The 24,205-nt window shown below is 37.4% G+C and overlaps 1 protein-coding gene across 1 annotated transcript; it reads left to right on the top strand.

Annotated features, from left to right (window-relative positions):
* Positions 1-349: 349 nt before the first annotated feature.
* On the top strand, positions 350-22,999 carry LOC131211016 (muscle calcium channel subunit alpha-1-like). The gene is given in 25 exon segments (XM_058204352.1): positions 350-733; positions 798-1,043; positions 1,264-1,370; positions 1,472-1,624; positions 1,706-1,899; positions 1,990-2,503; positions 2,626-2,851; positions 2,924-3,134; positions 3,268-3,388; positions 3,499-3,706; positions 3,938-4,023; positions 5,585-5,705; positions 6,339-6,635; positions 6,718-6,805; positions 7,277-7,384; positions 12,305-12,357; positions 13,859-14,005; positions 14,100-14,571; positions 15,712-15,855; positions 15,857-16,075; positions 16,579-17,505; positions 17,578-17,963; positions 18,063-18,097; positions 21,316-21,443; positions 22,061-22,999. Coding segments are annotated over 25 exon segments (5,661 nt in total). The 5' UTR covers positions 350-491; the 3' UTR covers positions 22,289-22,999.
* The last annotated feature ends 1,206 nt before the right edge of the window (positions 23,000-24,205 follow it).

Here is a 24,205-nt window from a genome sequence, read left to right on the forward strand (position 1 = left end):
TAAATTTCTTCTAAACATCGTTAAACACTTTAATTTCTTTTCTTTCTTTAATTTCTTATTCTTATTTCTCCATTCTCGTTGTTATATCATATTTAATTTAATATATCTTTCCAGAATATCAATCGATAATAAAGCCAACTTCAGCTCAGGTGCGCAACAGAAATTCCTTGAAAGATGTCGTTTCATCGGGAAATAAGTTAATTGGTGCGTTTCATACCCCTGATTCTGTGTGTCCATTGGTGCCGACGTCGTATGCACAACAAAGCGAACAACACAATCAGTTTCTTGAGATCCTAAATAAGTCGTTCTCCCGCAAGAAAGCTGGACAACGGACGGGAAAGAAGTTTATTGTTAGTGGAAGGCTATTGTCGAGTAAAGCTCTCGGATCACCACTACATACCCAGAAAAAAAGAAAGTCTCGATCGTTTTTTCTTAAACGTCAACACTCGCTGACCGATGTATGGCAAACGACTCTTAAATCTACAACGGCTATGACTAAAGCAGCTGCCAGAATGGAAAATACAGAAATTGCTATAGGTGGACACCAACATAATCATGACGGGCCAAGTGGATCAGAACCGGCGATCGGCGGTACAAGTATACCGATCGCACCCAAGAAACCAACCAGAAGAGCAGGTGTGAAACCACAGCCTGATCGTCCGTTACGAGCGCTCTTTTGTCTTACACGGACAAATCCTCTTCGAAAGCTTTGCATCGCCATTGTGGAATGGAAGTAAGATATAAGTGAAAATCAAAAACTGCATTTATAATTTCTAACAATGTGTGTTTTTTTTCAGACCCTTTGAATATTTGATTTTACTTACAATTTTTGCCAATTGTGTAGCCTTAGCTGTGTACACACCCTTTCCCAATAGTGATTCAAACACCACGAACGCGGCACTCGAAAAAGTTGAATATATCTTTTTAGTAATATTTACGTCGGAATGTGTAATGAAGCTAATTGCATACGGGTTTATATTACATCCTGGATCCTATTTGAGGAATGGATGGAATATTCTCGATTTCACTATCGTAGTTATTGGGTAAGTTATTATAGTTATAGTTTGCTATTAGCTATTATAGCTATTATTATAGCTATTATAGTTTGTTTGTGTAAAAGATGTTTGTAATGCATATTTTGTGGTGGTATTGACAATTTTCTTGATTTTTAGGGGCAATTTTTGATAATAGTTTATAAAAGTAAAAATTTGTAAAGAAAGATTGATTCATATTTTTTTGTTCTGGTATTATCTGTTGTTACAGTATGATTTCTACAGCGCTGTCTAATCTTATGAAGGAAGGATTTGATGTTAAAGCTCTTCGCGCTTTTCGAGTACTTCGTCCATTGCGTTTGGTATCTGGAGTGCCTAGTAAGTCATTCGTGCTATTCAATTAATTTTTCGCATGTTCATTTCAGCCTTTCATCGATAACCTTTTTAAGAACTATGATTATTAAAAAAAAATCCAACAGGTTTGCAAGTTGTTCTCAATTCAATCCTTCGTGCCATGGTGCCTTTACTACACATAGCCCTACTGGTACTGTTTGTGATAATCATTTACGCCATCATAGGTCTAGAACTGTTCTCCGGTAAATTACATAAGTCTTGCTTCCATAATGAAACGGGTATGTTAGATGTAGTATATTTTTAAACAAATAATTTTGAATGTACCACAAACTGATCCTTTAAAATATGGTACGTTGAAGGTGAAATTATGGACGATCCACATCCTTGCGGAGAGGATGGCTTTCATTGTGACACGATATCACCTGAAATGGTATGCAGATACTATTGGGAAGGTCCGAATTTCGGCATCACGAACTTTGATAACTTTGGGCTATCAATGTTAACTGTGTTCCAGTGTGTGACATTGGAAGGATGGACAGACATGCTGTATTATGTAAGTATTATAATGTATCTAGAAATTGTTTGAATGGCTCATATGCTGATAGTTTTACTTATTACACCTATTTAATGACAATTATTACAGATTGAGGACGCAATGGGGAGTAGCTGGCAGTGGGTGTATTTCATTTCTATGGTCATTCTCGGTGCTTTCTTTGTTATGAATCTTATTCTGGGTGTTTTGAGTGGTGAATTTTCGAAGGAACGAACGAAAGCAAAAAATCGAGGCGATTTTCAAAAACTTCGTGAAAAGCAGCAAATCGAAGAAGACCTTCGTGGTTACTTAGATTGGATTACACAAGCAGAAGACATAGATCCCGACAACGAAGCAAGTGGAATTCAAGAGGGCAAAGTGAAAAACCCAATTGAACTGGATTCATCCGACAATCTTGGCGAAGACGGAGAGGTGCAGCATTTGTCATGGTGTGCTCGAAAACGAAAATCTATCGATCGTGTCAATCGCCGTTTAAGACGTGCTTGTCGCAAGGCTGTAAAATCGCAGGCTTTTTATTGGCTTATTATAATATTGGTTTTCCTTAATACGGGTGTGTTAGCTACAGAACATTATCGTCAGCCTCCTTGGTTGGATGACTTCCAAGGTAAGCTCTTTCCAGAAGCGGACATTTTCTTTGATATTCTGTTTTTTTTAATCTTAGAAGAACGGACAGGGCCGTATTTATTATGTTTTCTTTTGTTTAATATGTATTAATTTCTTTTGCAGAATACACGAATATGTTTTTCGTCGCCCTGTTTACAATGGAAATGTTACTGAAGATGTATAGTTTGGGATTCCAGGGATATTTTGTATCTCTATTCAACCGTTTCGACTGTTTTGTTGTAATCGGTAGTATTGGAGAGATGGTACTCACTAGCACACAAATTATGCCACCTCTCGGGGTTTCTGTATTACGATGTGTCCGTCTATTACGTGTTTTCAAGGTTACTAAGTAAGTGTGTTACTATATCGCAACTGTTATGTACTTTTTAAACAATATGAAATAACCTTTCACTGTTTTAAGATACTGGCAATCTCTCTCTAATTTGGTTGCATCGCTGTTAAACTCCATACAATCGATCGCATCTCTGCTACTGTTGTTGTTTTTATTCATCGTCATTTTTGCTTTGCTCGGAATGCAAGTTTTTGGAGGAAAGTTCAACTTCAACAGTTCAGTCGATAAGCCGCGCTCAAATTTTGATAGCTTCGTGCAAAGTTTGCTCACAGTGTTTCAGGTACGTGTAATAACATACATTTCATAATTCGTAATGGAAATCCGTTTCATTTGATGTTTAAAAAATTTAATGAATATTTAAGTACCAGAAAATTAAAGATAATCTATAATACAGTATTGTTTTGACTAAATAGATACTTACAGGTGAAGATTGGAACATGGTTATGTACGACGGAATTCAGGCATATGGTGGGGTAGCATCGATGGGTATCATTGCTAGCATTTACTTCATTATTCTGTTTATATGTGGTAATTGTATCCTTTTATAAAGTATGCTAGAAACGTGTTTTTTTGGTTTTGTTATCAATTTTTGTGAGCTGTGTTTTCCTAACATAAATTCTTATCGACTGTGTTGCGTGAGCTAGACATTTTATTGAATGTCTTTTTGGCTATTGCCGTTGACAATTTGGCCGATGCGGATTCCCTAACGACCGTTGAAAAAGAGGAAGGTGAAAACCCTGAGGGTGACGAGGAAAAATTGTCACATGCACCAACACCAACTGAACATGGAGATGATGGATTTATGGAACATGAAAAGGACAATTTGGACTCTGACAACGATCCAATGAACATGTAAGGTTCTTATTCACTATCCGGCGTCACAAAACTACACTGTGCAAAATTTAATTGGTTCAGTAGTTGTGGAGAAAATGCGGTACAGACACACAAACATCCATTTTAACATATATAAAAGAAGATATAGATAGATTATGATGTCCAGAGATGCATTTGTAACAATAAAATGACAAATGGATAGTATCTTATGATTTGTTAATGATTTGCCCTGTTTACTTTACATTTTAGGTCTGATGAATATGATTGCCATGAGTCACAATCTAAGATTCCTGTCCCCGAGGATGACGAAGGTTACGAAGAGCAGGATACGCAAGGTGCGTGTTATTCATTCGAACAAATGTGTTTCGGTATCGGTGCTATTCCTAACAGTGAATTTTTTTTCATATGAGCGAAATTGTGATTAGATTTATATTTTACATTAAATTGGCATGAAATAGAGGATCTACTGTGCCGCGCCGCATATTTGGAACATCGTGACTGGACGTTCCACGTACGGCGATTATCGACTTCAGCACCCTTTTTTATAAAGTGTGTGTTCATTTATTTGAAAAATATGATTAGAGAAAAAAATATGATTTGCCCCCGCTGATAAAGTAGTCGGTAACGCTCTTCGCTGTCAGCGCAGCTGGCCAGGGTTCGAATCCCGGGACCGGTTGCGACTCAACCGGCCATGGTTTCGATTCCCGATACCGGCGCTGACAGAGGGGGGTTGGCGCGGGACCAACATCCCCGCCCGTAAAAACGAACTGTTACAGATAGCACCAGGGATAATTGACATTAACATTGTCTCTGGTGCAGGCCAAGACCGCACAGTGGTTGTAGTGCCAAAGAAGAAAAAGAAGATTAGAGAAAAAGAAAACTACTTCAGCCTCATAATGTCATCGTAAGCATCCCTCTGTAACAACACCGCGTGGTGGACCAGGAGGAAGGGCGGGAACGTTCACACGTGTGAACTCATGTTATTAGTTGTTTGTTTCAACGCCGAAAAGGGATACGCGAAAAGAGACATAAACTATTGTGCTGTAACTATAGGTGTATAAGAGTTCGGTGCACACCATCTCTTTATTTGCTTAACAGGGAAGTTGTCGATGAGAAAAGTCTGCTATTGCCCATACAGAAGAGCTATGAAAAAGAAGGAAATATCACCAGTACGACACAGTTTCAAAGCTGCCTTAAGAAGTCGTGACTAGTTGCAAACAGCAGCCTAACCAATCAGATTTGTGAGAATGATCGTGACCAAGCTTTTTAATCCATTCTTTATCACAATGTCCCCCGCTGCAACCCCGCCCGTAAAAACGATCCGTTACAGTGAGCAACAGAGATCATTGTTGTCCCTGGTGCAATCTAAGACCGCTTAGCGGTTGTTGTCTAACCTATACATATATCTCAAAGGTATTGTATCTAGTGTGTTTCCTATTCAAGACTAATAGTCAATTAATACTATGTTTCATTTTCATTATTATATTGTCTAAGACTATATTTCAATTAATAACAACAGAATCTTGCCAACAATATTTGTCTCTAACTTAACCTAATTCGGCAATCTTTCAATATTAAAGTATATGTCCACTATTCTTCACCTTTTTATTGTTTTAGGTGAGACATTCGAAGAAACAGCAACGGTATCTGCTCGTCCTCGTCGTTTATCGGAATTAAGCGTGAAGAAATCCAAAAAGCCCATACCTCGAGCGAATGCATTGCTCGTATTCTCCCCAACGAACAGGTAACTGTAGGTGGGCACTCGGTAGAGCTAACTTTGTACAGTAAAATAATTGTCTTACTTAAAATCGTTAGCTTTGCTGAGTGCCCTTAATGTATTTTACTAATTTGTTTTTCTTTGTTTCCATTTGTTTTTTATTGTTTCAATGATGTTAGATTCGCAAGACGACGGTCTGCGGGTGGCTAGACCACGTAGAATGTCTGAGTTAAATGTCGTCAATACGGTGTTACCGATACCGGATGGTTCATCGTTTTTTATTATGTCAAAAACAAACAGGTTGATGATTGAGTTTATTGTTTGAGATAATGTGTCTACGTGTTACCCCATAAGATAAACGCAGAGCATTTTTTTAACATACTGCCCGCTGAATGAACAATACGGACATATTTACTACCTTATTCCCTTTTATGATCTAACTGTTCCATAAAGCGTAATTGAAAGGATTGCTTGAATGACGCGGCGTACTGGGAAATTAATATTTTATACTTCTAACTAAATTGGTACCACAATTATGCTGAGCAGCTACTTGTTTGCTTATTCCGCTTTTTGAAACCTAAAATTCCAAACCCTTACCAAATTTCTTCTTTTAATATCTGCGTAACTCGATGGATTATTTGTTGCAGTTTGTACTTTAACAGGAAAGGTTATGTACATATCGCATGATACCAATCAAAATAAACTCTTGTTCGCCGCATGCGATAAATATTTAGGTCCCGAATTTATATGAAATGAAAAGGCAAAATAGGACATTAATTTTATGTAGAAAGAATTTCAAATTTGTAGATTAGCTTTGATGTAACTTTCCAACTTTTTCAATAATTTTCCACGAAAAAAACATTATCCAATTAAACACAACGCTGCAAAATAAATCTATTTGAAGTTTATTGATTGAATCTTTTTTTTCGATAGGTTTCGTATTTTCTGCCACTGGCTCTGTAATCATGGCACGTTCGGCAACATAATTCTAGTCTGCATTATGTTCTCATCGGCAATGCTGGCGGCGGAAGACCCTTTGAATGCCAATAGTGAACGCAACCAGATCCTCAACTACTTCGACTATTTCTTCACGTCCGTATTTACGATAGAATTGCTGCTGAAACTAATTTCGTATGGGTTTTTATTTCATGACGGAGCATTCTGCCGATCTGCGTTTAACTTACTTGACCTGTTAGTTGTCTGTGTGTCACTGATATCGATGTTTTTCAGGTCAGCCTTTTTTCATAACGAATTTAAATTCATAAATTATTCTATATTATCTTTATTAATTTTAATTTATCATTAATTTCAGTTCGGGTGCCATCTCTGTGATAAAAATTCTTCGAGTGCTTCGTGTTCTTCGACCACTCCGTGCTATTAATCGTGCTAAAGGATTGAAGGTAAACTATATTGGCGTGAATCATCAATCTACGATAAACATTTTTACTTTAAGATGTTTTACAACAACAAATATTGGATGGATTTTTATCATTTGTCACATATTTTTTATGCCATAAGAAACGACAATGTTTATACATTTAATGCCGCCTCTATAGCACAAAAGAGAAGATCAGCAATTAACCAAAACTAGAACAAATAACTATGGTTGCAAAGACAATTGAATGAGTTGTATTAGTGTTCATAATTGTTACTTATTGGCGAACTCAACCCGCCTTAGTAAGAATGCATCGATTGAGATGTTTGATATAGATAATCTGCCCGACCAATCAAACTGCCTGGCAAAGTTGTGGTAATTAATTTTAACTAAGATGCACTTATTATATTTTTTTTTCGTTTTTCGGCAAGATGAAAAAATCATCTTTAGGCTTTTCAATTTTTTTTTACTATTTTTATTTTACATATCTTCTCAGCATGTAGTGCAATGTGTTATAGTAGCAGTAAAGACTATCGGTAATATCGTGTTGGTTACTTGTTTGCTACAGTTTATGTTCGCCGTAATCGGGGTGCAGTTGTATAAGGTAGGACGCAAAATTGCGGCCTTATTTATTATATTGTTCATTTGAAGTTGTGTGTGATGTGAAGTTTAGTTTACTTTTGTTTTCTTTTTATTTTCTGTGTTTCTGATCTGATCATTTCATTACTTTTTTATCATACTACGCTAATGGGAATACGCACTGATGCGCTGTATAGTATTGTCACGTTAATGTTATAATCATTTACCTACGATATCTTTCTCATCAGTAGGTGCTTTTTCATTTAAAGAGCATACAAGCTTCTTCGTTAATATGTCTGAGGTGCTGCTCAGAATGATGTTTGTCTTTATCATCGGCTTGTGTACTTTACTTCTATCCTCTAGCTTCTGTGATCAAACGCACAGGGTAATTGCCTCCAAATTCCAATATACCAAATCTCGGAATAATTGGCTGAACATGGACGTACACAGTTGTATTACATAGTTAGTTTTTAAGAAACAACGTGCTCACTTACTCTTCTAAGCCATTACCAAGTCGTAACTTTAAGAATATTCAATCAAGAGCCGTACATTTTTCTTAGGACGTTCACAGATAAAGCAGTTGGTTACACGACCAACGCTGGTTGCATTCTTGTGTCTGTTGCTCATTTTTAATAATTTTTTATTATCGGGAAAAATTTAATGTTAGTTTCTATATGACAGAAGTAGGTATACTATTAGTATATAATGTTCACGCTTTTCATTTCGGGATGATTTTTTGTGGATTGTTGATTTTGATAATGTTTGAATGCATTTGAGGCGTTACATCTATTTGAGATTACGATATTATATATATTTAGGTAAGTGTCGCCTGGTCCCTGGTGATATTTTAAGGTTTGCGTACAATCTTGCATTTTCACCAAGTAAAATTATTTAAGCAAGTAAGCGAAGTTTGCAATGGAAACTATACATTGCACTTCAGCTGACGACAGAATAAACGTGCATTACATATATGAATTTGAATTGGTGAAAATTATCTGACTCTTTAACTGTAATTTTCTTCTGTACGCACGCACCCGCAACAGTACGTAGTGAAATGTGTGATAGTTGCTATCAAAACGATCGGCAATATTATGCTAGTGACGTACCTCTTGCAGTTTATGTTTGCTGTGATTGGAGTACAGTTATTTAAGGTAATTGATGCCCTGATTATTGCCTGTTCTTGTTTCACTTCTCTCGTCTAGTTTTGTATGTTTACTATCTATCCACCACTACCAATAATTCACCATAGTTTTCGATGTTTTGTTTATAATTTTATTTCAAGTAAATGCGTAACTTCACTTCATTGTCGTAGAAGTGCTATGCACTTTTTTCTGGTCATTGAAATTTGACCGTAACGAAAAATATAACCAATTTTTTTTTCATGATTGTACTCGTAGTTGAACCTTGTACATATATAAAAAATTTCAACATTATTTGAATAAAAATGTCGTTGTTTATACTTATAGTACATTATAATCTGACAAATAAAAATTACTTCATATAATTTTGTCTTTTTGATAGTAAATCCATGTTATTCAAATTACTATGTTAAATCAGTCATCTATGACAAAAATGGTAACTGCGGTGCCACATGAATCGTAATTCGGAGCGTAAAAACATCAGATCGTTTACGCTTCGTGTGGCAGGTTTAAAATATGAAACCGAAATGTCAAACGTGTATACATTCGTGTTTTTGGTCCGAGAAACAGAAATCAAAGAGAAATAAATTGATTTCTGAATATTTTTTTCTGTGGTTTTAGATTTTGTTGCTATATCAGCAAATAAGAACTTACATTATCCTCTGTTTGTAAACAAAGCGTTTTTGCTAACGGTTTTTACGTGTCCGCTGAGCCATACACGTTTTGTCGTTTGGTAAGCACAAACAGTTTGACATTTATCTGAAACGTCATTTCGTTTATTTACGGACCGTCTGGCACCTCAGTTACTGTTTTTTTGTTTTGTCTCACTTTAGCATTAGGTTGTTATATATTTTGCATATGTCTGCATGTGAAAGAGCATGATAACACTAAAGGTCAAAGAACTATACTGCGGGGACACACGATGCGTAACGTAACAAGTTTGACGTTAACGATTAATGCCAAACTGTTTACGCCTCGGCCAAAACATATACGTTTTGACAGAAAAGCAGCAGTTGTTTGGCATTAATCGTTAACATCAAACTTGTTATGTTACGCATCGTGTGTCCCCGCAGATAGGTCAAAATAGCATCGATAAACATGGTTGTGTTTTTCTTATATTTGCGGCATCTGTCCAATGTATTTTAATTTGTGCATTTTGTCTGAAGCAGTTGTCTTTGACATTGTGTTAAGTCATAAAACGACACAAAAAGAATCTTTTCTCAACCAAGTGAAAATAGAATATTATTTCTACATATCCTTCATAGTATTTTCGAGAAAGTAATACATAGTAACATTATAGAAATGAACGACAGGTTAATGTCAACGTTTTTTGTTAACATTGAAAGATGTATGTTTTGTATAACCCTTACCGGGGCCACGCAAACCATTCAGACGCTTCAAACATTAAAGGTTTCCATTATGTGATGGATTTATGTGAGCTTTACGATGACCATTATAACGGACAATTTGTAACAGAACTCAACTGAATTTAATGAACCACCAAATTACTCAAGATGCGTTTCGCTGTTGAAAGCATACTGCGGTGCCACACAAAGCGTAAATGGGACCGTAAAAAAGCCATTTCGTTTGTGCTTCGTGTGACAGCAAAAATATAAAAACAAAATGTCAAATGTCGTGTTTTTGGTCCGAGAAAACAGAAATAGAAGAGAAATGAATTGATTTCTGAATAATTTTTCAATTTTTTCGATTTTGTTGCTAAACCAGCAAATAAGAACTTACATTACTTACAAAGCGTATGCAAATGTATGTGTTTACGGTCGGGTTTACGTCTCGGCCAAAACATAAACGTTTTTACAGAAGTGCAAACATTTTGGCATTTATCTGAAATACCAGAAAGTTAATTTGCGCATCGTGTAGGCCGACAGATACATTTAAAAAAAACGGGCAAGTTTCGAAAGATTTTTAATTTGTATAAAACTACCGGTCGGAACTAGTGACAACACGGCTGAACAGGACTAAATTTGATATATTTGGTACGAGCTATATTAGGAATTATAGTTAAAGTAGTCAATTAATTCTTCTTCTTATCCAACTACAACCACTGAGCGGTTTTGGGTTGTACCAGAGATAATGTTTATTTCTGGTGTTTTCAGCAACGTTGCGTTTTTACGGTTGTTGGTCAACTTCCCTGTCACGCCAGTCTCTCGAATTGAATCCATGGCCAGCTGCGTGTCAAACGGTACCGGGATTCAAACCGATGGCATGCTGCGTGACAATGACGAGCGTTATTGTTATTGTAGATTGCTCTAACAACGGGTGTCACTTAATTAACACAATTAAAACAATGGGGTTTTTACTGATTATAGTTTTATATAACAGTTGATGTAGTGCGTCTTCCACATATATTGCGTTTATTGATTGGGTGTGTTTGATGAACTGTGAATAATCTAAGCACTGAAATGAAGAATAATGCTAGAATAAACTAAAATGATCATTTATAGTAGGATTTATAATAACGCATAGGATTTATTTATAACGGGTTTATTTATCAATATGGCCAGGCCCGTTCTACTTAGATGAAATAAGGGTTTTATCTCCTTCATCCTATAGGACAGAAGTATTTTGACTTGACGTTTCCGGGATTTTGATAAATAACGGGTTGTGCGTTTCTAAAGGGCGGTTTACACGCTGCGATCTGCCATGCAATATCGCATGAAGTGACATTTCCGGAGACGTCATAAATGTCATTGCCGCGGGTGGAAATCTGAAGACTCGACATGCAATTTGTGAACAAATTTCAAAACAGGGCCAGTTTGTCGGTTGACTTGTTGATGTTTTGTTTTGGCCTCTTATTTATATTTTGGACGCTTCGTCAACGTTCGCGAAAGTGTGTAACTGAATTTATAAAAATTTACGAAAGTCTGCCATGTCTTTGGCAACTAAAAAATAAAAAATAGAGTGATCGGAATAAAAAGGCGGAGGCATACGATGCCATTTAAAAGCAATTTCCTCGACACTGTAACCTCTTCGCACGTTCTTTTTTCGCTTTTTAACCGAAAAGCACAATGGTAAGGCAAACCAACACAGTGTTGCTTCCATGGCTGATTCCAACATGTCCAACCGACAAACTGACCCTGTTTTGAAATTTGTTCACAAATTGCATGTCGAGTCTTCAGATTTCCACCCGCGGCAGTGACATTTATGACGTCTCCGGAAATGTCACTTCATGCGATATTGCATGGCAGATCGCAGCGTGTAAACAGCCCTTAAGGTTGCCGCTAAATTATTTTTCGTAAATTAAACTGGTAAACTTAAAATGGATAAATACGTCACAGCCGGTGCCTTGTCGAAAAAACCTTTGATTTGGCAAAATTATTTGGTCTTAAATTTGTGAAATTTTTTCTTAAAATTTTTTTCTCAAAATTAAAGAAACCGATTTGGTAAGTTAATTCCAAACAAAACACGTATTAGTTCTTCATGCTTGATATTATTTTGTGTTTACGAATACTTCAACGAAAAACGTAAACGAGTAAACAATGAATACAATTTTGTTTTTGTAAAAATTATGTACTCTTAAATCCGTACAGCATTTAGTCTAGTACCTCCTACCAAACTTCAAAATTTATGAGTGGGATAGTGGGATTTAAACTAAAATGTTGTTTATTAAATTGCTATTGCTAAAACTAGTTGATGTTAATGTGTGTTATTGCATGTTTTTTTACCATAGTTTATTACGTGATGTTGTGTGTAAGTGAACATGTTTAAGTATACTTTCTTCCGTAATAGAAATTTCCATTCATGTAATCAGTATTTAATGATGGATTTAATTATGATTTATTCTACAGGGAAAATTCTTCTCATGTTCGGATGGTTCGAAAATGCAGGAATCAGAATGTCAGTAAGTATCTAATTCTACTATGAGTAAACAGTATCTATATGTATCTTATATAAGGCTGGGAAAAGTAATCCATGATTTTCTTGGTGGATGACTTTAGTGATCGATATCTCGTGAAGTATCGATCGTACAGTTTCAAGTTTAGGCTTGTTTTATAGCTAAAGAGGCAAATATCGGCTATTACTGCCAAACGCCTCTATAATACAAAAGAAAAAAAAATTGTTTCATAGCTGATACACTTAAAAAGATGCTTTCATTGTTTATTGTTTGTTCCATTCGTTTGTGAGTTGTAGGGTGTTAACAATGAAGGTTAACAAAGAGAAAATTCGGTACATTTTACTGTTTTTCTTTGAAAAAGGTCAAATTTTAAGCTAGGCTGCTCAAATTCTGCATGTTGTTTATGGTGCCAATACTCTAAAATCTAGTGTCGATTAATTTTGGTTTCGTCGACCCGTTTTAGTTTATTTTTGTGTTAAAGACTAGGCAGACACGTAATCGAAAATGTCGATAAAATCACAGAAGTAATTAACAGTTGATCTGTATGTTAGTAATCAAAGCGTTGGCCAGAAGCTAAAGATCAATCATCGAACAGGCTAAAGCCGTTTGTGCAAAGCTGGATTAACAAAGAAGCTCGATGTTTGGGCGCCACCCTATTTACAGCAAAAAACATAATGGCATAATGGAATTACCATCTGCGAAATCGAGCCATTTCTTAATCAGATGAGTACTGGGGATGAGGAATGGGATTCACACGACAATACTGCTTGAAAATAAGCAGGGTAAAATAGCTTAACCACTGGTCGAACCAGAACTAACGGTCAGAAAGTTTCTACTGGGTATATGGTGGGACTTGAAAGGAACCGTTTATGATGAGTTGCTTCCGTGTAGCCAAACACTAAATTCAGATCTGTGGCTGGGGAGGTGGCTTAGAACCAGGGAACGGACATAGAATACTTTCTATATGCCGACCGCATCACAATGAAGTCACAATAGGCACTCTTTTTCTTCACATTAAGACAAGATTTCTCACAGCTCTCTGCTCGACAAAGTCCAGACAGAGAGCGCAATAGCGAGGAATTGTTTGCTTCTCTTTCGTGCTAATGGAGCTCTCGTTAACAGTTCGGCCATTTGACAATTCAGCGGTTGAAAATCTTCCTTCAGCGGTAAAATTTTAATCATCGGGAAACATTTATCGGTAGGTATTTACTTATAAATAGTGAAAGTGTGCCGTGTTTTGTTTGCGATGGTTTCGAATTCCGGGACCAGTTGTCACGCAGCTGACCAGGGGGTTCGATTCTCGATACTGGCTCGAGACCATCAACCCTGCCCGTAAAACACACCCCGTTACAGAAAGCAACAGAGGCTAATATTGTCTCTGGTGCAGGATAAGATCGCTCAGTGGTTGTTGCCGAATAAAAAGAAGAAGAAGTCAAAACGTTTAATCAACAATGTATTTTCCTATCATACAAAATTATTTAATTGAGATTGTTATTGTTTTTTACAGCGGTACATATTTAGTATACGAAGATGGCAATGTGGACAAGCCAGTTTCAAAAGAACGATATTGGTCACGAAATCGGTTCCATTTTGATGATGTATCGAAGGCAATGTTAACTCTTTTCACCGTGTCAACGTTTGAGGGCTGGCCTGGGTAAGCTATAACATAAATGTACAATCTTTTTATTGTTTATGAACACTATGATATTGACAAAAAAATGTGTAATTCTCTTCAATAACATCAACAGATTATTGTATGTATCTATCGACTCCCACGAAGAAGATTCTGGGCCGATACATAATTTTCGCCCAATTGTGGCTGCATATTATATAATTTACATAATCATCATCGCCTTCTTCATGGTAAACATCTTTGTTGGTTTTGTCATCGTTACATTCCAAAACGAAGGTGAACAGGAATACAAGAATTGCGACCTGGACAAAAATCAGCGAAATTGTATAGAGTTTGCACTAAAGGCCAAACCAATAAGACGTTACATACCAAAGCATCGCATACAGTATAAAGTGTGGTGGTTTGTAACATCTCAACCATTCGAATATATGATATTTATACTGATTATGATAAACACAATTACACTTTCGATGAAGTTTTACCGACAACCGGAGATTTACACGGAGGTTTTGGATTTATTGAACCTTATCTTCACGGCAGTCTTCGCCTTGGAGTTTGTCTTTAAACTAGCAGCATTTAGATTTAAGGTAAGCAAATTGACAAAAAATAAAATGTTTTTACAATAAGAAATGAAGTGAAAGACAGAAGAAAGGAAAGAAAGGAACATCGAATGTTTTCTTAGAGAAAGATCATAGACGTAAGAATCAGTAGAAAAGAGGTGAACACTTAGAACACAGGTTTGAACTATAAGCTAAGCGCATTTAATGAAATGAAAATAAATAGGATTTATGAAAGTATTGAGGTTGTATAGAAGCTTTTGGTAGACAAATTACATTACATTGGCGATTTTTTTACATTGGCGAATATGGTGTTTGTATTCAACTTTTTTGTCTTAAATTGGTTTATTTAAATCAGTATGTATTCTTCAATTGTTATGAAAATTATTTTTATTTTGACGTTTTTTTTCTGTATTGTATGTGATGTAGATTGAAGTTTTTGTCACGCAGCTTTCCATGGGTTCAAATCCTGAAACCGGCGTGAAACGGGGTTTAGCCTGGGGCAACAACCCCGCCCGTAAAATGACAATGTTACCGAGAGCAACAGAGGTTAACGTTGTCCCTGTTGCAGGCTCGGCTGTTGTGACTGGATAAGAGGAAGAAGACGTTGGTTTTCTCTTATTTCTTTTTTACTCGATGACTTTATAACAGCTATGTCGATTAAAGCCCTTCTGTGGAAATGTGAACGTTCTCCAAGATGAAACAGTTTCCTTCTCTTCTTCGGGAACAACCGCTAAGCAGTCTTGTACCATGGACAATAATAATCTCTTTTGCTCTCTGTAACGGATTGTTTTACGGGCGGGGTTATTAGTCCCACGCCAACCCCCGGTATCGGGAATCGAAGTCATGGCCGGTAGCGTAACAACCGATCCCGGGATTCGAACCCAGGCCAGCTGCGTTGACAGCGACGAGCGTTACCGACTGCTCTTACCGTTATCAGCGGGGAAGCAGTTTGGTTATGGGTCAGATATTGTGGTCAGTGTCACTGTTATTGTCTATGCTTTTGCATACATTAGGAAATCTATTGGACTTAGTAAGAGAAGGTTTAGTTCTGAGGAAAGTTAAAAGACCATGCGCCAAGTGGTTTACATAATAGCGGATAATTTACAGTAATTACTAAAGACCCAATTCCTTATCACCACATATTTCATTTTATTTTGTCATTTTCAGAATTATTTCGGAGATGCGTGGAATGTATTTGATTTTATAATTGTACTAGGTAGTTTCATTGATATTGTATACTCGGAAGTTAACGTCAGTAAAGGAATGAAGGCAAGTAATAAACATGACAAACAATTGATCCGATTATGTAAATTCTTGAATCAATATTTCTGATTCATTAAAGGGAGGATCAAGTATAATATCAATCAATTTTTTCCGACTGTTCCGAGTGATGCGATTGGTTAAGCTTTTAGCAAGAGGAGAAGGAATTCGTACACTTTTATGGACATTTATAAAATCCTTTCAAGCACTACCATACGTAGCATTGTTGATTGTCATGCTCTTCTTCATTTATGCTGTGATCGGAATGCAGGTAAAATTACCAATTTTATTTAAATTACTACAAATATTATCAATAAACACAGAGTAAAAGATAAATGCCGCACGGCTACACGGATTAAATTGTCGTTATGAAATTTTAAAATATTCAGAAAACATGACTGTGTAGTTCCTCAGTGATTTTTAGTTTATATTGAAATTGAAGTTTGTTGTGTTTGTTTTTATGTTTCGGGTTTTAGAGGTTATAGAGTCGCATTGATATCAGTTCTCAATTAAATGTATGGAATATTGTTATTTAAAATGACACCTTCTATTAAAGAAATCAAATCTTATATTTAAAATTACACATAGAACATGCTGATTAACTAAACAATAGATCTGTGTATATTTTCTGTGAAAGTCTTATGGCAATTATAATAGTTACTACAATATTGTTGTTCTACCACTCGGCTAGTCTTCAGTTCAATTTTTGTTCCCTCCTGATGTTGTTAACTTTTTAAATTTTGACAATAAATTGAACAACTGTTTTCTTTTTAGGTTTTTGGAAAAATAGCCATGGATGATGACACGTCGATTCATCGAAACAATAATTTTCAAACGTTTCCTCAAGCAGTTTTGGTACTATTTCGGTCGGCTACAGGAGAAGCGTGGCAAGATATTATGCTTGATTGCTCTGCGCGGCCAGGAGAAGTTAATTGCGACCCCAAATCAGACGATGCAGGATCTCCCGACGGCTGCGGCTCTAGCATCGCTTTTCCATACTTCATTTCATTTTATGTACTTTGTTCCTTCCTTATTATCAATTTATTTGTTGCTGTCATTATGGATAATTTTGACTACTTAACACGCGATTGGTCTATCCTCGGTCCGCACCATCTAGACGAATTCGTACGCCTATGGAGCGAGTACGATCCAGACGCTAAGGGACGAATTAAGCATCTAGATGTCGTAACCTTGTTACGTAAGATATCTCCACCGCTCGGATTCGGCAAGTTGTGTCCACACCGGGTGGCCTGCAAGCGTTTGGTATCGATGAACATGCCGCTAAATAGCGACGGTACGGTTCTGTTTAATGCGACGTTATTTGCGGTGGTACGCACATCGTTAAAGATCAAAACCGAAGGAAATATCGATGATGCCAATACAGAATTGCGCAATACCATCAAGCAAATATGGAAGCGCACAAATCCGAAGCTTTTAGATCAAGTGGTGCCACCACCGGGAGTCGATGATGAAGTAACGGTTGGCAAATTTTATGCTACGTTCTTGATACAAGATTACTTCAGAAGGTTTAAAAAACGAAAGGAAAATGACAATAAGCTAAGCAGCGATCAGAACAAAAGACGCACGATAACATTACAAGCAGGCTTACGTACGTTACACGAGGCAGGTCCAGAGCTGAAACGAGCCATATCTGGAAATCTTGAGGATATTGGTGATGATAATCCGGAACCGTCCCATCGGGTATGTATCATTAAATGTTGGTTCACTATCAAGTTGGAGGTGTTTCGATGGTTACAATAATGTTTATTTTAGCGTAATCATACCCTGTTTGGAAACGTGTGGTGTTCAATTCGTCGGCCTGGAACTTTCGGTTTAAAGCAAAAGGAAAAGTGGTCTGGAAATCACAAAATGACAGCCACCACAATTGCTGCTTCAGCCGCCATGCACACGGTATTATCTGGAACAAATGAAGGTCCAAGACAAGAAGGTCCGAGGTCAAAACTCAACTGTGTCGACAGTGGTCCAGGATACAGTCACATAGCTGAAAGCATTTTACATGCTGTGCACGATAATCCATTACGGGATACGTTCGGTAATGGTGTACAAGGTAGTGCAGAGAATAACGATGCTGCCACAACCGATATCCCTCTACGACCATTATTATTGTATGACGCAACTAACAAACGAGGACCTACAAAGTAAGATGAACTTCTTTGAATGAAATATTTGTTCATCTATTAATTTATTTCATTTTATTTTATCTATGTTTCATGACGATGAATTTAAATTACTATTAGTGCCAATGTTGGTTCACAAAACATTTCCTTGGCAAGTAAGTAAACAAATGCATCTTAAACCATAGGCTTGTTTGAACGGAAAAAACTTGCCACACTGAATGGCTTTATTTGAGTTCTTCGAATTGTGAAGGGTGGTTCGTATACGATTTGGTTTTTTTATTTGGTTGTCAAAGTCAGTCAACATTGCTCGGTATCGTACGCCATCGCAGGTTTGAGCGCGCCTCCTTTTTCATTCATTCATACGGTGGCAGCTGATACCGCATGACCAAAATCTCGTTTTGAGTGTATTGGTCGAACCCCAAAAACGACAATTCTGCCTTTCAAATAATTGTTCAACCATCGGAAAATATTCAGCCGTTTTTTGTAACCAAATGAAAAACAAATTGTGTACGAACCTCCCTATATCATCTGTATATCAAAAGAGGATTTCTGAGTTTTTGTATCGTTATTAACATACCAAATGATCGCAGGTCAAGTTTTAATACTACCCTTGTTACGATATGTGTTTCCCAAAATCGACTCGCGAAGGATTAATACATTTATTCATTATCTGGAAACTACAACCGACGAACGGTTGTTGCCTGTTAGAGAGACTCACCCCCCTATTATGAAACTCGAATCGAGAACTCGATCGTTCATCCGAGTTCATTTTGCTATAGCTTTCTCTTTTTGCCTTCTCTCTTGTTGTGTTCTGCTTTCTCTGTTACTGTGCTCACTCGAACGACCGAGTTCTCGATTCGAGTTTCATAATAGGGGGGTCAGTCTCAGACTCAGACTCACCGTTCGCGGTAGAATGCCTTTGTTGAAACTGTTTCATCAGAGTATAGGGTGTTAAGGCTGCTAAGGTTGGCGAGGGGCCAACAACCCCTCTCGTCAAAACAGAACGTTATAGAAAGTAACCGAGATCAACATTGCCTCTGTTACAGGCCAAGACCGTTCGGCAGTTGTAATAGACAGAAGAGGAAAAGAGCGCTAATCTTTGTACTAATTTTTCCTGCACAAAGGCGTGTAAAAATGGTTGTATAAGTTCCAATATTTTTTATTTAATTTTTAATGATATACGTGGTGGGTTCAAAAAGTTCTGACAAATTTAGAACTTACGGGGGTACGGGTATTCGATTTTTTTGTGACGTTGTGTTGCCACTCATGTCACTCACTTATGGTGACAACTTCGACAAGAGAACGACAAAGCGCAAGGGAGCGGGACTACGCCTGATGGAGAAGCGGCCGAGAGGATCGAACAATTCTCCGCGTTTCTCTGATCTCTTTAGTTCGCTGAAAATTATTGTTTTCGAGCATTTTCGAAATCGTAGCATCGTAAAAAAAGCGTGTTAATAATGGTGGTCAACGAAGAAAACTTCAGTAAATTTTACAGTTTTTGTCCGATAAAGGCGAAAATTCAAGCTAGGCCGCTGAAATTGTGCATGGTGTTTGTGTTGCCGATACTCTAACAGCTAAAATCGGTGCAATTTTGGTTTCGTCTAACTGTTTCAATTATTTTCTATGTTTGAGTTGCACCTCGCACAGGCACACCCGCCGTCGAAAATGTAGACAAAATTACGGAAATAATCAAAGTTGATCAGCATTTTAGTAATCAGAGCATCGACCAGGAACTAAAGATTAACAATCGAACATGTTTAGGCCATTTTCGCAAAGATGGATTCACGAAGAGCTCGATATTTGGGTGTCACATCAATTGACACCGAAAAACATGATAGATTGAATTGCCATCAGCGAAGTTTGCGCCAAACTGAACAATGAAGAACAATGATTGACACCTTTTTCGCGCATTACAAAATTTCATGAATGATGAAAAATTGAGATCAAGAAAGTATTGTGAAAAAGAATGCTAGAATGTTTCGTCAATAATGACCAAAACTTCTATTAAACAGGCGTTTTGAAGCTACCTTTGATTTTTTTAAAGGCAACAAATTTTCCAACGGTGCATATTTGCCGCAAATCGGCCCATCGGAAGCATCTTAAATAAAGGTGTGATTTACACGCAAAAAACGTCCATTACTTTTTCCCCATCCTTGTATTACATTACAAATTTATCCCTTAAAATAATGAATAAATGTGAATCATGAATAAATCATGAATAAATATATCATGAACTAGCTGTCCCGACAGACTTCGTACTGTCTCCTTGTTTCTGTTTTTGAAATTCCTTTTTGGGTTTTGGCGCAAGTACAATACTTTCGCATTTCTGAGTATAGCAGTGTTCGGGCGAAATTATCACTCTGACATGGATGACAAAAACTGGTCAAGGTTGTAGATGGTTGATTGTAGCGCATTCGGTTCTGTTGCATATACTCTTTAGCCATTCTCTAAGTGTACGGCCAAATGAACTAGTACGGCTAAGGAGCAGTGGGTATCTTTCGTGAATGTAGAAAGAGAAAATGCGCCAAATTGCTATCTCTCTCTTTCTCTCTCTCTTGCTCTTTTCCTCTTTCTTTCTCTTTCTCTCTTTCTCTCTTTCTCTCTCTCTTTCTCTTTTCTCTTTTCTCTCTTTCTCGCTCTCTCTTGCTATCTTCTTCTTTCTTTCTTTCTCTTTCTCTCTCTCTTTCCCCATTTTTTCTCTGTCCCTCTCCCTCTCTCCCTCTCTTTCTCACCTTCTTCAAAAATTAAACGCAGTTTAATGCAGGGAAATTGCATTTTCCCCCAGCATCACACTACTTCAAGATAGATGGAATGAGGGGTGGTGATAGGTGGAAAAAGGAAGGATAAGGGTTTTAAGTGAAACCAATCGATTTAGAGACCTCCAAAACCTAAGAAACGATGCCCCTATTGTCCTAGGACGTGTTTTAGGGATTGGGGTAATATGCGGACACCTGTTTCCCCTCGTCACGCAAAGACCAAATTTTGTCACATGCTTTCTGAGATGACCATCAACTGTTGTGCAAGTTTTGATGAAATTCGTTTCATAACTTGTGGAGTAATTAATGTTTTTGACAGTTAGTTATTAGAGAGGGGAAAGAAAGAGGGGGTATAGGTGTTTTTAACCATGACTATTGCACTCCTCGGTTCCTAAAACCCCGGTATACCAAATTTCGAGTCAATCGATCCAGTAGTTTCGGAGTCCATAAGGAACATACGGACAGAACTTCATTTTTATATAGAAGATCATGAATAAATCACATGAATATATTATATGAAACGGTTTTTTGTTGTTGATGTTCAATTACAATTTTATGTTCATCTTTTGTTACTTTTTACTTATCTTACTACTTATCTTTTGTTTACTTTTTATCAGTTGATCGCACCAACAAATTAGAAAACTTGGAAAAAGTTCGTCTGATTCACTCAACACCCAGCAGCCCACATGAAACTCACAAGCCATCTTCTGATGTGATTGGATCTGCGGAAAGCCTGGTCGGAAGGGTAATTAAGAAAAGAAATAGAACGATAGGAAAACATATAAGGATGGCTAAAATATAATCCATTATTTTCTCGGTAGATGACTTAAGTTATCGATATTTCCCGAAGTATCAATCGTACAGTTTCAAGTTTACCTCTTTGTCAAGCTCACATAAAAAAATTATGTCACACTTTTTTGTTTACTCTATTCAGTTGTCATTATTGCGTACTAACGGTGGATTTAACAAGAGAAAATTAGCTACATTTTACAGTTTTTCGTTGAAAAAGACGAAAATTCAAGCTAGGTAACTGAAATGTTGCATGGTGTTTATGGTGCCGGTGCTCTAATAATAAGATAAATACGACAATACTGTATGAAAATGACCCAAGCGAATAACACCTTTTTCGCGCATTACAAAATTTCCTGAATGATGAAAAATTGAGAACAAGAAAGTATTGTGGAAAAAGATTGCTAGAGCTATTCGCCAATTATAACCAAGACTTCTATTAAAGAAGGCGTTTTGAAGTACACGCAAAAATAATGGATTACTTTTTAGCCAGTCATATATATAGATTTCTGTCGAAGTCGACTGAATAGATATCGGATTTAAAATAAATGAGATTTTACTTACTTATTATAGGTACTCGCACAACAAGGATTAGGTAAATACTGCGACCTGGATCTGGTTCATTGTGCTCAAATGGAAATGCAGGAAGCACTTGACATGACACAGGAAGAAATGGATCTTGCTGCACATGAGTTAATGCTAGAAGAACGTTTTAATAGAAAAAATTGTGCCAGTGCAAAAAACAATTCACGACGTAAGATTAACTCTAATAGTAAAAAATCTGAGCAACCGCTGTTATAGCACTCGTTGAGCCTATCTCGAGATATTTTCGCAAGTTGCGATTATAATTTGAAAAAGTCAGTTATTTTTATTTTACAAAGTTTTTTCTCTTTTTTCTATTGCCACCATGCTTGTCATAAGTTGTATGTAACAGTGAAGAGCACAGTGAAAAATAAGAAAATGTAATGTGCCCATACAACATAAAATTTTACATAAACAAATATAAATACGTTAAACACGGAAGCCCCGTTGATAGAGCAGTTATCACACAGCTGGCTATGGATTAAATTCCCGATGGTGGGCTATGGCGTGATGGTGGGAGAAATTGGCACGGTGGCAACAACTCTATCCGTAAAAACACAACGTTACAGAAAGCAACATAAAAAAACTTTGTCTTTGTTGAGCAACGCAACATTAAAGTCGGATAAGAAGTAGGCACGAAACATTAAAGGTCGGTCCACAAAAACAACTCACATGCTAGATTGTTCGACATTTCCCAAGTTGTGTTGCAAAAGTAATTTACGTTTGCATAAACTTTAATCAACTCGTAAGTTAGCCTTTGAAAAACTGAGAGACTTTTTGTTATATTCGTCGTCATCCATTTTTGGTCAAAAATGAGAAATTGCAAATGTATAATTGGAGTCTCTCTTGGTAATATAGAGCTGATGCCGTAATTTTAATATACCGAAAAACTTTTAACATAGTTGCGAGAAAAAAACAGATGGTTTCTGAAATGAACTCAAAATGTGTTATACTTACTATTGTGAATTTTCAGATATTTGAAATGCTTGTCATATTTTCCATTCTATAATATAATACTAATTTTGCTATGTTTTACCTGTACTAACCCACCGAAGAAAAGCAACGTTTCACTCTAAATCAACCCCAATTGAAAGCTTCAAAACCTACGTTGATAGTTGCTATGGAACATTCTTCGTGAGAAGCATACGTAGAAGATCCGCAGTAGTACAGAGTACAATTGATGTTAGGGAGCGGACCTAACGCACGAAGGAGCGTTATCCGATTGTGATGTCGCGTTCACCTACCAGTTCTGATCTTTTGTTAACGCCTTAAAACCGTTTGTTAATCGATTCTTTTGGCCTGGGACGGGCAGTGTTGTAAACAACGGCCGACGACCACGAGGAAGACTGTCACGCCAGCCCAGCACCAGCACTTGCCAGCCGTAGCGGCTGTGACGGTGAATTCGGCCGTGATGCACGATGACCGACGCATCCACAGCAACTAGCCGTCTCCAGTGGTGACCCTCTCCCCCGACCAGTGGCAAATAATCTCGCCAGCACAAAAATGCAACAACAAATCGCAAAACAACTTCCAAGCTTGTCTTTCCGTTAAAGAGAGAATCCTGCACCTTCAGAAAAAGAGACTATGGAGAAGAGAGACTATGGAGGACCATGACCTCACTGGGATTCCACCCGCGGCTGGTTGGCCTTCTAAAGCTATTTGGGGAGAAGTCTTCCTCACGTCTGCTGGTAAATGGACAGCTGTCCTCTCCATTTCCCATCCAGCGTTCCGTCAGAGAGGGTGACCCGCTATCTATGCACCTGTTTGTCCTCTATCTCTATCCCGTTATCACTCAAATCGAAAGCATTTGTTGCGATCAGGACGACCTGGTCATTGCATATGATGACGATATCTCAGTGATTACCATCTCCCCTTCCAAAATCGAGTGGGTCCGAGAGATGATCGAATCGTTCGGCTTGTGCTCGGGGCAAGACGCGATCGACATAGGACACTTCACAACAACAATAAAAATCCACATCCCATGGCTTCATACCGAGGAGCGCCTCCGGCTCCTGGGCATATTGTTCTCCAACAACATTCGCGAGGCTATCCCCCCTATTCCCCCCTATTATGAAACTCGAATCGAGAACTCGAACGATCGAGTGAACACAGTAACAGAGAAAGCAGAATACAGCA

This window comes from Anopheles bellator, chromosome 2 (genome assembly GCF_943735745.2).
Source record: "Anopheles bellator chromosome 2, idAnoBellAS_SP24_06.2, whole genome shotgun sequence".
Taxonomy (NCBI): domain Eukaryota; kingdom Metazoa; phylum Arthropoda; class Insecta; order Diptera; family Culicidae; genus Anopheles; species Anopheles bellator.